The sequence below is a fragment of the Propithecus coquereli genome, unplaced genomic scaffold (genome assembly GCF_000956105.1).
Source record: "Propithecus coquereli isolate 6110/MARCELLA unplaced genomic scaffold, Pcoq_1.0 Scaffold80, whole genome shotgun sequence".
Taxonomy (NCBI): Eukaryota; Metazoa; Chordata; class Mammalia; order Primates; family Indriidae; genus Propithecus; species Propithecus coquereli.
The window spans coordinates 1,118,615-1,134,008 of NW_012154174.1; the positions used below are offsets into that span (position 1 = coordinate 1,118,615).

The following is a 15,394-nucleotide window of genomic DNA, read 5'->3' on the forward strand; positions in this document are numbered from 1 at the left end:
TTATTAGAACAAGGGATAAAATTTTCTCTGTATTTTCGTAGGTTTTTAAAAAAACTTAGAATCACCCAAGGCTACACTACAAAAGATGTTTTTCCAAAATTTAGAATAATACTTGTGTTTGCTTTCCAAACTGTTTTTCTGTTCCAGATTTTAAAAAGAGGTATGAGAATTTATTGGCTCATAATAATAAACATAGCAAGGAAATCGTCTTTTAAGGAAATACAGGAACCCCAAATCTCCTTTCTTACGCAGTATTTACTGAGCCCCCATTGTGAGCTTGTTTCTTGTAGAAAGAATTATTTTTTTTAAGGTAAAGTGATTAAGAGTTATTCCAAAGTATATTCTAATGGCTATTTTAGCAGAATGATGAAACTTCACTAAAATAGCCTTTACATGATTTTTATTATATTACCCCCTTGTTCTGTTTCTGTAGTTTAATAAATGCACACCAGGTCATATATGTGAAAATAGCGTGTGCTCCTTCTGGAGAGTGTAAGAATATCAGTATAAAGGTGCTGTAAAAATGAATTGGGTACTTGAAATGTGTACAGGTCTGTTAATTCACTCCAATGGCATGTACTCATTCTGGGACTTTGATATTGTAATCATTCTACCCCTCCTACATTATGCTACACATAACAGTCATTAAATCACTCCATGATGTAGGGTTAATTTCAGCATACCCAAATACTATCAGTTATGAATGATAACTCTCGGAGTGTCGTTGAGAGTTACAGCATACCTAGTTAATGGTTATTAATTTGGTGCCTATTTTGCCAACTTAGAACACTCAGAACTCAACTTAGAACAAAGCTTTGCACAACTATTTCCCTAGTTACCCTTATCATAGTTCTAACTTTGGTGAAGATTAGCTGAATCGAACATGCCACCTCTATTGCTGCTTCTTTGAGGGGCTCAGGCGCCAATTACCGGTTCCCTACAATTTGCCCGTAATTGACTACGTCCCATAATAGGTAACTCTGGAAGTGACAGGCAGCCTCAAATGTGGTTCTCCCGCCTGTCGATTGGGCCTGGCAGGAAGCTCCGCCTCATCAACTCAGTCACGGGCGGCAGTTGGTCCGGCGTCGGTGAGTGGCGGGTCTTATCTCCGCCCCGGCCGTCCGCTGCGCTGCCTGGGTCGGCGCCGTTTCCAGTCGAGAGATGGCGGCCGCCGCAGGTAGATCGCTGCTGCTGCTCCTCTCTTCCCGGGGCAGCGGCGGGGGCGCCGGCGGCTGTGGAGCGCTGACTGTCGGCTGCTTCCCCGGGCTGGGCGTCAGCCGCCACCCGCAGCAGCAGCACCACCGGACGGTGAGCTAGCGCGCCTGGCGGCTCCGGGGAGGGCGGGGCGGCGCTGGCGTGTGGGAGCTGCCGGCGGGCAGGCCGCCCGGGCAGCAGGCGAGTTACCTCAACTCCCGGCCGCTACCGAGGTTGCCAGGCACCGGGGAGCGGCCGTGCCCTTCAGGCGCCTGCGGCGGCGACCAGGAAGGAAGGGCGGGCGGGAGGAAGCCGAGAGGAGGAGGAGGGGCGACGGCGGGGATGTTCCCGCAGGACCGGGGACACCAGGGCGGGGAAGGGACGGGACTTGAACCTCTCCCTGACCCGCCTCCAATCTCGGTTCCTCCCTCCTTCTTTCTTAATAGCTCTCCCCCAATGCTCCCGAACTAAGCCCGATGCAAGTTGTCCCCCTTTCTTCCTCCTCCAGGCGGGTTGGGGTGTCTTGAGTTGCCGCGGCTGCCTTGTATGTGTCAGGAGAGTGGCAGTGCCATGCTGCTGGGAACTGTCCCCGGAGAGCAACCCAAGACCCCAGCGGGGTCGCTTCCTCGTCCTCTCTCGGTCCCCTGGGAACGGGCAAGAAGGGAAATCAAACTTTATTCCCCTCTGTGACTTCCTGCGTTGTGTGTGACCAGCTCCCTCGAGATGGATGCTGCATTGCTTCAGGAGGCAAGCTCCATCCCCTCGGGTCTTTAGAAGTCCTTTCAGTGGTTCTTTCGAGGGTTGGTTTATAAGGTTGTTCACGCGTGCCTGAAGAAGGAATGGTGGGCAGCAGGCACAAGAGAAGGGTGTATGACAAGTTGTTCACAGAGGCAGAGATTTGGTGATTGTGTTAACCAGCTATTGCTGGGTTTCATTGGCTGGCAATGAAAGGGGGTTTCTGTTTGAACAGCCTTGGAGTGTGTGAGTGTGAGTGTGAGTGAGAGAGATTTTTTTCCATTGTAAGAGATCAACTTGACATGGAGTTCTTGACCTAACAAGTCAGGAGTTTCGCGGTTCCTTAGACTTCCTAGACCTATATCCCACACGTGTGGGTCTTTGGCCAACTCTGAGAGAAAGAGTGTAGCTTTTATTTCCCATGGCTAAGTTATACAGTGTGGTAATAAGAGGATCACTGCAGACAGCCTGATAGGAGAAACTAGTACCTTCAGCCCTCAACAAACACATCACCTGCCTTGTTCTGATCATATAGCTCTTAAGAGGAAACTGAACAAGAGCTAGTAGAGAGGATACTCCAAGACCAATGACAGCATAAAATCGTGCCTGTAAGAGCTATAAGAACTAATGCTCTGCAAATGCAAGATAGTATTGTTATTATTAGTCATAGATATGAACCTTATCCTCATTCTTGTGAGAAAATTGTACTTCTTCACCTTTGGCATGCTGGCATATTGCTTTGCTGAAGCTTTTGGGCAAGAGCCGAGCTTTTCCACAGTTCAATTTAATTTGCATGATTCGTAGCCTCCAGTTACATGTTTTGTTCTCTTAAAAACATAAGGCCACTGAAAAATCTGCTTGCATCCCCCTTTCCCCCAAACTGTTTCCAGACATCCCAAGTTGTCTTTAACTCTGTATTTTGATAAGACATCTTCTGACTTTGCACAGTTTGTTTTTAAGACTGTTTGGGTGTGGTATTCATTTAGCATTTTTATTTGTGCCATGTATACTTTCCACTATGCAAATTTGTCAGGCTGTGAGTGTCTTCCTTGTGGGAATACTTCATGAAAGTGTTCTCTGTGCTATTCTAGGGTGGATAAAAGTGATGTGCTGAATTTGTAACTGAAAGCACGATTAAAATGAAGTGTTATTTCTGAAGGGCAGAAGTGTTTTCATGGGAATGGTGACTTGTAAATGAATTTAGAATTGTAAGATCTTGAAAAAAGTTGAACATGATTATATAAAATATGTAAACAGATTTTTTATTTTTCTGCAATTGCTCTGAAGCCATCATGTCTACAGCTGTCTCCATCTGATATTCTATGATTCCTCACAAGACATTCAATGTGAAAAGTATTGAGGCCCAGAAAGGGGAGAGACTTGGCCAAAGTTACACAGGTAATACCTAACAATTTTAGGATACCCATCCACCTCAGATATTCTGACCCTCTTATTGTGTTATTTTTATTGTAAAGTGCAACTGCTCCTTATAAAATTTACTTTTATCTTTTAGGGAAGTATTGGCATTTCAAAACTCCATGAATAGGGATTCTCCTTTAAGGAGGTGTTGATTCGAGGCACATATATTAGGTGAATATTGGAACAAACAACTTGCCAGAAAGAATAGGTGTTCTTATAAAGGTCCCTGAGAGACACTAAGGTTGAATCTTGCATAGGAGACATCCTGTGTGTATGCAGCAGATGGCAGTCTGCATTGGATGGGATCACAAATCCAGCTTGTGCCACTTTTGTTCTGCTATAGTAGGTATGGTAAATTAGAGCCAGGGGTGCATAACCAATTACATTACCGCTTAATATTTTCCTTGAGAAATCCATCTTTTCCAAGTTTGGAGAATGAGTCTGAAGCAATACAGTGGTAGTTCAGCTAATTGGTAAATGCGATTGTGAGGTTATAAATCCCCCCTGCCCTGTTAAAACATCATTCAGCTGAGTGAATAGGAGTAAAGGTGCAGGGGCTTATTGAGTATTTTCAACACCATCTAGTATAGTTTTTTCCTTCTCTCCAGCTTGTGACTGTAACCAAAGCTGATGTAAAATGTTTGTTGCATGCCTTTCTGTTAGTGAAGGTGGCTGCTATTTTTAAGGATGATTCTTTGAAGGGGAACTGCCTTTCATTGTGAGTTGTGTAATTTCATTGCTAAATCAAACTGTCTCATCTCTGATTCTAACAGCCTGACTGTTGGCATTTTCTAGTGGTTAACTGAATTACTGCATCTTTTACCTAAGTCTGTCATTGCACTGTTATAGTTGCGGCTGTCCCTCTCTGCTTTATGCATTGCAGTTCTTTGGCAACGATATTGTTTCAGCCTAACCTGAAAGTTTGAACAGAGATTACATTGCCTGCCACAGAGGCAAGTCCTAATTCTCTAATTGAGTTCCTCGTGATCTGGCCCAATCTTACTTTGCCGGATTCACTCCAGCACAAATACCACTCTATTGTACTTAAGCCAGTCTCTGTACTGTCCCCAAATGTCCCATACATCCATATTAATATTAAACCTTTATGCAGTTTTTGTAGCTGAATTTCAGTCTTAATCACTCCCAATCACTCCTCTAACCTCTAAGATCCATTTCAGGTTAGAGACTGACCTACAACTCCTTTTTTTTTTTTTTTTTTTTTTTTTTTTGAGACAGAGTCTCACTCTTTTGCCTGGGCTAGAGTGAGTGCCGTGGCGTCAGCCTAGCTCACAGCAACCTCAAACTCTTGGGCTCAAGCAATCCTCTGCCTCAGCCTCCCGAGTAGCTGGGACTACAGGCATGCGCCACCATGCCTGGCTAATTTTTTCTATATATTTTTAGTTGGCCGATTGATTTCTTTCTAATTTTTAGTAGAGGCGGGGTCTCGCTCTTGCTGAGGCTGGTCTCGAACTCCTGAGCTCAAACAATCCGCCTGCCTCGGCCTCCCAGAGTGCTAGGATTATAGGCGTGAGCCACTGCGCTGGCCTACAACTCCTTTTGAATCTAGCATCTTTACTTTACAGACGAGGAAACAAACCTAATAGAAACTGAGGGAAGTGGCTTGTTAGGTTATGTTTATGGTTACTAGCAGAGCTGGGATTGAAATTCCTTTTTTTTTTCCTTTGATTTTTTTCACCATCTCTGCTATACCTGGCATGAAATTCCTTTAAATGGAGGTGGATTCAAGAATTCTTAGTCTGAATCTTAATTTGTGTAATTCCTGGCTCTTAATCTCTTTCTGTTGTTCTGTTCTGCCCTCTGAATTCTGAGAGGATTTATTATCTTCAGGACACAGATTGAATTGACACAGACTTGTTCTCTAACTCTGCGGTCCCAACTCTTGGCCTGTTAGGGACCAGCATGCAGAGCTCTGCCCCCACTCCCTGTCCATGGAAAAATTATCTTCCATGAAGTTTAGGCGGGTGGGCAAGGTAGCGAAGCTTCATCTGTATTTACAGCCACTCCCCATTGCTCGCATCATTAACTGAGCTCTGCCTCCCCGCTACCTCCGTGGAAAAATTGTCTTCCATGAAACTGGTCCCTGGTGCCGAAAAGGTTGGGGACCACTGCTCTGAAAGTTTCATTTGTGGGCATGTTGTCTTACTGGGGAGATAAATGCAAAGATGTGTATTTTATTACATTTGTGTCTTTCATAGACTCCAGCACAATGCTAGGTATATAGGTGATACTTGGACAAGCATTAGTTAGTTGGCTATACTCCCTTTTTTTCTGGTTGCGAGGGAAAAGGTATGCTCTTTTTCTACTCTCCCCATCCTCCCTACCCCAGGTTTGACTTGCTTAGTAGCCTATTGCTTAGGTAGCCACATTTGGGTAATTGCTTTAAGCTTGGTATTGCCAGTGTTATCTTTGGTTGTATATTACACTTCTTTATGGTGGGTTGATGGAAAGAGTTGATACCATTGGATTAGCTCAGCAGTGGTCACTAGCTTTCTGCCCATAGCCAGCAAAAGTATGATAATTACCCAGATTATTATAAATATGTTTGAATCAGATTCCAAATTTGTTGTTTTATTGTACTATAATATTAAGATTTTTTTTTGAGACAGTCTTGCTCTGTCACCCTGTGTAGAGTGCAGTGGAATCATTATAGCTCACTGCACCCTCAAACTCCTGTGCTCAAGTGATCCTCTTGCTTCAGCCTTCTGAATAGCTGGGACTAGGAGGTGCGTGCCATGATGCCCTGCTAATTTTTCTATTTTTAGTAGAGATGAGGGTCTTGCTCTTGCTCAGACTGGTCTCAAACTCTTGAACTCAAGCAATCCTCCCGCCTTGGCCTTCTGGAGTGCTAGGATTACAGGCGTGAGCCACCACACCTGGCCAAACATTAAGATTTTGAGGGTTGTGAATAAATATGTTTAGAACAGACTTCTCTTGTTTTTTAAGGAAACAACCATTCTTTTATTTATCTTATTTTGAAGCCCATAAAATATTTGAATGAGTGACTTGGATTTATTGAAATTCTGATTATTTGAACTTTTCTAAGTCCCAAGGGTCTCTATTTTATGCTTCATGGAACTCAGCATCAAGAGTGGTGTAAGTAAAAGACAAAAAGTTGATAGCAAATCCTTCAGATAATGATATGAATGAAGTGCTATTGCAGAAGACCATGACCACTCCTTGATTTCTACTTCAAACATGAGGCAGCCCTAAAACAAAAATGATTTGTTATTGTCAAGTTAAAATTACGACATCTGTAAATTTGGAAAGGAGAACTTTATTTCTTATGCTGGGTTGCAACCTGCAGGCTGGGAAGAGGGGCCTCTGGCTGAGACAGAAAGCAGCATTTCACTGGAGCAAGGGTGGGATAGGAGTTTTATGCTAAATGGTTTGGCTCAATATACATATTTAATTAGTTATAGGAGGAGCTACGAATATTCATGAAGAAGGGTCACATGCATATGAGGTAAGCGAACATATGTTACATATGTCCCATGTTTATTTCGGGCTGGAGACTTAACATTAAAATGCATTAAAATTAGGTTCTGTATGTCAAAAGGTGAAACAACAAAGGTGCTTTGTGCACATCCTCTGTAAATGGTCACAACCAGTCTGTGGTCAGTGGTCAGTTATCAGGAAGGAATGTGTAATCATGTTGAAATTGAGTCTAGCCTCAGCATTAGACAGTTGGTTGAAGTTAGCAGGGAAGTCTTCCATTCTTTGTTTTTACAGGGCTGTTTTCTATTTAAGCAAAAAAAAAATCTGGTGATGGTTAGTGAGGAAGCGGGTGTACTCCCATCTCATCATGGCCGGGAAACTTAGTTTTTAAAGTATTTCTGGGGTCTCCTTGGCCAAGAGGGGTCTGTTCAGTTGGTTGGGAGTGGGGGTTAAGATTTTATTTTTATTCCACACTGTCGGCTGCTGGGATGTTGTTTTTATTTGTTCTAACATTTTAGCTTTGTGTCCCTACAGGTTTTCTTAAAAATTACTATTTGTTTTCCTGTGATTAAGGTCAAGATTACCTTCAGTGTAGGGTCTCAGCCTTTGAATCCTTTATTCTTATGTTTTTTTGTTTTGTTTGTTTTGTTTTTTGAGACAGGATCTCACTCTGTCACCCAGGCTGGAGTGCAGTGGAACAATCATAGCTCACTGCAGCCTTGAACTGCTGCTGGGCTCAAGTGATCTGCCTGCCTCAGCCTCCCAAGTAGCTGGCACTACAGATGTGCACCACCATGCCCAGCTAATTAAAAAAAATTTTTTTTGTAGAGATGGGATCTCACCGTGTTGCCCTGGCTGTGAATCCTTTATTCTTTATTTGACTGATTAATGCCATTCTAGTAATTTTTAGACTTACTAGAATAATGTTATTAGGAAAACTAAGATGTCATTGTGGAAGATGTGTACTTTAGAAATCCTAGAATTTAGAGCTCAATAATACCTAATATTGAGGAAATAAGAATATAAGAATGGTGAAATGGCTTTTTCCTTAGTGGCCCAGCAAGTTAAGACAGAGCTGAAAATGGATCACACATCATCTGATTTTTACCATTCTGTTCTTTTCCTACTAACTTACACAATTCTGTGTTTCATTTTAAAAACTGTTAAGCTGAGATTGGTTTTAAAAAGTGAATTTGGGTCAAATTCTTACAGTAAGTACTTAAATTCAGTCTCGAATGATTACTGTTTGACTTAGATCAAGCTTGACAACACCTGCTGAAAAACCTGTCCTCTGTAGGTTCAACACAAAAAAGGAAACAATTCATTTATTTCATTGCATTTTCCTAAATGCTTTCAGTGAGACAGCCTGTGTAAAAATGAAAATTGAGTTCAAGCAAATTACTTTTAATAAGTTTAGTGAATTATTGGCTCATAAACTGCATACAGGCTTGAATTGTTCACATTGATAAAAATATAACTTAGCAAATTACATCACCAAGTGGGTCTAATAGTATCCTAAAGCTGAACCTTTTCTAATGCAGTTCTGGAATAATTGGATAATATGACATTGCATTTTGACATCACTCTTAAAAAGAAAAGCCTTTTCTAAAAGTTCTTTAATGACATTAATAGTATTTATTAATCTACAAGAATTGGTATTTACATTTCTTTCATGCTTTGTTACTAAAGTTTTCAGTTTTTACATAGTTTTTCTTGCTATTTATTATCCATTTTATTGTTTGGGGAGTATTCGTAACAATCACCAGAAAATTGCCAAGGAGCCCATTAGGTGTATGAGGCTGTCCAGAGGACAGTTAGAAATATACAGTCCTGAACTGTACTGCCTTATAGGTAACAAAATCCTTTAAACTTCTTTTTTGCCTTTTTAGACAGGCCACTTTGTACATCTTATTTATCTATAGTAACTGATGTTACAGGATGTTTGAGTACTGTATTAATATCTACTTTAAACTTTAGTTCAGAGAAAGTTAATATGACTGATAATTTGTCAAATAATAAGACAGTAAATAGGTTAACTTGAACTGCCTGATCTTTATAGATGGGAGAATAGATATAAAAGAACACTTAAGTCTGAGGGCGTTGTTACCTCATTTAATTTTCACCTTAACCCTTTGAGAGGTATTATTATCCCAATTTTATAGATGAGGAAATTGAGGGTGAGACAGGCTCACTTCTTCTTCCTAAGTGTCATAAACTGTTTTAGTTCTAGGGTTGCAAATATGGGCAAGACAAATGTTTTGGATTTAAGCCTAGGTCTGGCTAGAATTGAAACTGTACTGTACTGGGTTGTCAGTGTGGCTCCTACTTCATTTTCATCTTCTCCTTTAGCCATGTTCCTTCTAAAGCATGCAGTTTTCTTCCAAGAGATCTCACCATCCTTCCTACTGACTGCATTTCTTAAATTTCTTTCCCCAAGCTCCCCTCCAGGTATTAGCTGATAGGAGCCTAAGGTATTTGCCTTCTGTGGGGATCTTGGTAATTTAGTTTGGGTTTCTAAAATGTCCCACCCAGTAAACCTGATAATTGAGTGCTGCTTCTGTACCAGCTGCTTTCATAAAATTCTCCTTTAGGCAAAATACTGATCCCATTGTACAGATAGAAAATGGAGATTTAGAAAGGTTTAATAACCTGGAGTCATTCAGAAAATGTCTATGGAATTTCTGCTTTTTGTGAAGCACTGTGCTGGGCACTGGGGAGAGAGATACCTTTGTGGTGTTCGTAAAAGAGTTTGTGGCCAGGCCAGGAGACATGGGTACAAATAGACTGTAACTGACTGCCCTTTTTTTTTTTTTTCCTAATCAAGTTTCAGTGGGAGCACTTAGATCTACCTGTGAGAGCTGGGGAAGGCTTCACAGAGGAGGTCTTGCTTGAGATGGAACATGTGGAAATACAATGTGTGGGGGACTAGAAAAGTATGATGGTCATTCCAGGCAGCACCGAGATCTGACATGAGAGGATGAGGGAGCAAGATATATTTGACAAGCAGCCAGTAGTTTGTTACAACCAGAGCATGGGCAAGAATAGCTGGAGATTGGGCTGGACACTAATAGTAGTAATACCAGTGATATTTAATATCATTGGTATATCAAGTATACCATGTGTCAAGCACTTTACATAGATTACCTCACTTAATTCTTGTGATACACTGTGACGTAGATACTGTTACTATACTCATTTTACAAATAGTAAAACTGGTTACCTCAGTTGGTTAAGTGATTTACCAGGGTCACAGCTGCTAAGTGACACATGGTATATGACTTGCCCACAGTCACACAGCTAGCAAATGGCACACCTAGCTTATAAACCCAAACAGTCTGCCTCCAGAGCCTCCTAATGGTGAAGGATTGGACTGTGAAGAGACTTGTGAAGAAGTTGAAATTTTATTCTCTAGGTCAGTGGTGTGTGTGTGTGTGTGTGTTTTCCTTACAGTTGAAGTGCATTTTACATCACAACCCAGTTATATGTGCACATTGCACACCCATAAAACTAAAGAAAAAGTTCATGAAAAAATATTTTTACTATGTATAAGGCATACATAGTTTCTGTTCTGTTTTGTTGAAGAAGTACTGGTTGGGACCCATCTAAATTGATTTTACAACTTAAGCCACAGTTTGAAAACATACTGCTTGTTAGTAGGAGAGCCTCTGACGAATTTCAAGTAGAAGAATCAGATGATCAGGTTTGTGCTTTTAGGTAGGTCACGCTGGCAGCAGTGTGAAGACTGGATGAGAGGTTGGGACCAGAGAGGTACAGATATCATCAATAAGGGGCGTCTCAATGGACCAGACCAAGCAAGAGCTGCCTGAACTAGGACAGTAGCATTGGGGATGGAGAAAAGGGAAAAGAGGGGAGAGAGATTTAGGAAGTAGAATTGATAGAATTTGGTGATTGGATGTGGGCTCTCAGTTAGTACCAGTGGAAAGGCAATTCAGTTCAAGATCTGTCGGACTTTATTACTCAGGCACTGAAACTTTATTTCTTGACTTTCATTTGAGTGTTCCTTTTTATAATCATGTTAAATATGCTTTTTTGTCTTTTCTATGCCTCTAATTTTGTATTTTAAAATGTGCTGACCTGCTTTAATTATTTTTAAGTGATTTTAAAATTTGTATATCAAATCAGATGCCCACCTTATTCTCATGTGCCTGCCTCCCCTCCGCTTCCTCATAGAATTTGAAAGATTTACGTAGCAGTATGAAAAGGAACACACAGCATAATAAGCACCCAGCAAATCTTTGTTGAAAGAGTATATTCTATGTATTATGCTCTTCCAAAGCTTTGTGTAGTATCTCATAACATTATATTCATTAATTAGAGGAATACTTTTAAATAATTTTTTTTGACTTTCTTTTTATTTCTTTTTTGATACAGAGTCTTGCTCTATTGCCCTGGGTAGAGTGCAGTGGGGTCATCTTTGCTCACTGCAACCTCAGACTCTGGGCTCAAGTGATCCTCTTGCCTCAGACTCCAGAGTAGCTGGGACTACAGGAATGCGCCACCAGGCCCTGCTAATTTTTTCTATATATATATTTTTAGTTGTCCAGATAATTTCTTTCTAATTTTAGTAGAGACGGGGTCTCGCTCTTGCTCAGGCTGGTCTCGAACTCCTGACCTTGAGCGATCCACCCGCCTCGGCCTCCCAGAGTGCTAGGATTACAGGCGTGAGCCACCGCGTGCGGCCTCCAGTTCCTTTTTAAGGACAGTATTCATAATTACTTCTGACGCCTTGATGAGCAGTTTACTTTGTATTCCCCTTAAACAGTTCGTTATGGCTTTAGTCTTACCTTTCTCCTTTGTCTTCTTTTCTGCAGTTCAAACTGCTTAGGGGAGTGGAGGAAGAGGGGAAGATGTCTTGGGGAGCCCAGAAAGTTGGAGAGTTAGGAGAAGAAAAAAAGCAGTTAAGGTTGGAGTGTTGAAGTGAGGTGGAACTGAACTAGTAATTTATAAATTCGGAGTTGTGGCCTTGCCGGCCTGAAACAGAAAATGTTTGTTTATTTTGTAGTTACATTTTAGGAATCCTAAGTGTGAAAACCTGAACAAGTGATTAGTTGACCATAGTAGTCTATAGGCGAATAGTAGCCCATATGTTCTTCCAGCTCTGTGACCTGAGCCTAGTACAGTGTCAATAACATAGGCATTCAATCAGTGTTGGATGAATGAGAATGAGTTAAACAGTGCTAGAGACCATTGCTTAAAATCTTCAACCCTGTGGGTAACAGCGCCCAATACTACAATGATGGGAATTATAGAAATGTCAAGAAGGAATGACTTCTCTTTGATTCATGCAGCAGCTAGTATTCTTAAAACAGTTCACAGATTGTACTGAAACAAGCAGGACTGTAAAATATTAAGTAAAAATAGTAATGGAAAAAGATTTGTAATTTAAAAAGTAATGTGAGATATTGATATAATGGCATCTACTTGGAATGTATTGGTGGGAGGTGGGCCATGCTAGACACTGCAGAAGAGAGAAAGGAACTATTTGAAAGAGATACTGCCAACTATAGATTCTTTATATATATACATTGCCAAAGATGACAGAGTTTTGGAGGTGTTTATTTTAGAACTAGTCTTCCGTATTTCCATTCTTCCCCCAACATATCCTGTATCTTGCACTGCCAGAATTCTGCTAGCTGCCTTGAAGCAGGGCTGTGGCAAGTGGCCAAGTGTGATAAAAACCTATTTTTCATTTTAAAACAGAATACAGATGTCAGAATACTTTAAAGACATATTTAAAGATAGATTCAGTGGAGTGGAAGAAGTAGTAACAACCTAATGAGAAGATTGAAGGTTTTTGATTTGCTTTTGATGGGATTACATTTTTTTGTAAACACAGTAATACCAGCTTATATGTCTGTCTTGATCTGTTAGTTTCTCTCTTGCCTCTCTTTTCCTGATCTTTGGTGCTGGTGCCCCAAGTTGCTGAATAGACAGGAAAAATAAATTTTCTGGTCACAAACTGGTGGTGGTTGTTTTTTTTTTTTTTCTTTTTTGAGGGGGCCCCAAGGGTGTGAATATGTGACATTATATGTATACGTGGTAATATTTTGGTTTATTTTGTTGTTGTTTTAACCCTGAAGAAAATGAAATCTTAAAAAAATTTTTTTTTATTTTCAGCTCTTACTTAAGCCTCAAAATGTTGTCTAAGCACAGTTCAGATGGTAAAACAGAATTTTAGTATAACATATTACAAGATTTTGGAATATTCTTTTATTTAATGGAGAGCTGAACTCCAGTCATTGCTTTCTTTAATTTTAATATCTCATGCTGCTTTGGTGTTTGATTCAGAATGAGTTCAAGTTGTTAGCCTGGCCAAGTGACACAAAGCTGGGTGAGCTTTAAATATATAACAGATTTCTTTTTAATGATTACTAGAACTTTTAGCAGTAAAAGGGGGAACATGAAAGGGAACTATGATAGATTTCTTGCCTAAAATGAGCATTCTTTGTAAGATTAAAAGTAGAGACAAACTGAGACCCTGAGTTATGGATCCAAAGGTCACATCACAGGCAGCATCAGAAAGTCACAGTACTCGTTTAAGAAAAGATAGAAGATAAACTATTGATGCTGTCACTCTCAAAGGAGCTCACTTGGAAAGGCCATTCCATCACCAGAGGTGTTTTTTGGGGGGAGAGGGGTCCTTCATAAGGAAATTACATTGTGTTCAGTTAAACATACAAGGGAAAAAGTCTTCTTAAATCATGAAATATGTTTATAAAAACAAGTAGAATAATATAATGTACATCTTTTACTTGACAAATTAAACACTATAATTGCTGCCTCCAAGTACCCTTTCTCAGTCCTCTCTCCCAAAAGTAACTTTCTCTCTAATTTGGTGTTTATCATCCCATACATATGTTTATTATCCTTTTGCTGTATACATATGTATCTATAAACCTTCTATAGTATTGTAAGCATGTTTTAAAACCTTATTTAGAAGGTATTACACTGTATGTATCCTGCAATTTGTTCTTGTTGCTGAATACTTAAAAAAATGCTTATTTAGTTGGTACATGTAGTTCTGTTTCATTCATTTTTAACTACTTCGTGGCATTTCTGTCTCCATTCCATATATTTAAACATCTCCTGTTGACTGAAAGTCTTTTTAGCTGAATATTTTGGGGGACAGGAAAGAGGAATCTATTATGCCATTTTTAAAGTTAGACTTGGGAGGGTTGTTTTGACTTTCAAAAAAGCCAGTTTCCTTTTTTGGTGTGGAATGTCGTTTATCATATTCCTGGGAAAACCCTTTGTACTTCCTGAGAGAAGGCGAAGAATAATGTTTTATTACACAGATGAGCATATCTTGTGCAAAATGCAGAACAGCATCTGCCATAATACAGCAAGCTCATGAGAGATTCAGCTGCTGCAGCAAAAGCTTCGTTTACTCTACTAAAAATTCTCAGATTTTTCAAGTACAGACAAGTTGTGGATGGGAACTTGTTGACATTAATTCATTGTTTCTTTTCTGTGTGTTTGGAATTGTCTACAATTTGTGGACTATCTGCTTTATTTTGTAAAAGGATATGTGCGTTTTGTGGTAACAAGAATGTTCTTAAATTGTGTCATGGTTTTATGGGGCAAGCAAAAGAAAAATAAGGTCTAGAAATAAGGGGAGGTACTTCTTTTTTGACAGGTCGTTGGTGGGAAATAAATATTTGTTTTAATCTTATGTATTAGTTGATATATATTCTTTATAGTCCTTGTTTTAAAAAGGCAATCTCTGGTAAATTTTATCTTCTCAATTTCATGCTGTTGTCTTTCATTTGTAACATTCTTGATAATGGTTTGAGCATTTTTGCAGAATACACAGTATAGCGCTTCATTCAGGTTGTCCCTCCAAATGATTTGCTGTAGTGCATTACCCAGAACTGCTGAGGCAGCAAGGGAAACACTAATAAATGGGATGCTTTCCAGGGACTGTAGCTAAGACAAAGCAAACACAAGCCAAAGTTAAAAAGAAAAAGTTAGGCACCCAAGATGTAGTCTGGCCAGATATCCTATTAACAGTGAATGTCTCATTCTCATTATATTAATTGGGATCTGGGCAATTTGCACCACCAGATTGTTAAAAAGGTTACCAGTTTTTAAGCATATTAGAATTAGAGGTCATGCAAGAATGGTCTTTTGGCTAACACTTCTTTGCCGTTTTTTATTTGATAGATTCCAGTGCCTCAAGAATGATTAAACTCAGCTGATTATTTCTTCCATAGTTTCTTCCATGGTTCTGAGGGAAAGGGTGCTGAATGGACCTCTAGTAATGGAGGAGACTTTTTTTTTCTGTACAAATGATTAGCTGGCAGGAGAAAAGAGGATATTGCTAATTAAGAATTGTTTTTGTTTTTTCATTGTTGCTATTTTTCTTGCTAATCACACAAATTATTCTTTTCCCCACAAATTACTTTACTCATGAAAAGTATAGGTATGGGGAGAGGAGTTAGTGGTATGTGAAAGGGCTTTTTTATTGTTATTCTCGTTTTGGAATGATCTCCTATCATTTTCAAACAGAACCTGTAAACCAGAGAGTTGTATATCTAGGCACATGAATTGGATATATATATATATGTGT

The 15,394-nt window shown here is 39.9% G+C and overlaps 1 protein-coding gene across 3 annotated transcripts in view; it reads left to right on the plus strand.

Annotated features, from left to right (window-relative positions):
- Window positions 1–1,140: 1,140 nt before the first annotated feature.
- The window catches only part of MCU (mitochondrial calcium uniporter), a 199,538-nt gene continuing 185,284 nt past the window's right edge, over window positions 1,141–15,394 (plus strand). The window contains exon 1 of one of the 3 annotated variants that reach the window (XR_001138267.1): window positions 1,141–1,308. Coding sequence is in view for 1 of the 3 variants with exons in the window: in XM_012663344.1 (XP_012518798.1) it covers window positions 1,162–1,308 (147 nt within the window). In the remaining 2 variants the exon portion in view is untranslated. Of the gene's footprint in view, window positions 1,309–1,625; window positions 2,063–15,394 lie in introns of those variants that run through there. The other 2 variants (XM_012663344.1, XM_012663345.1) reach the window with 2 other exon arrangements.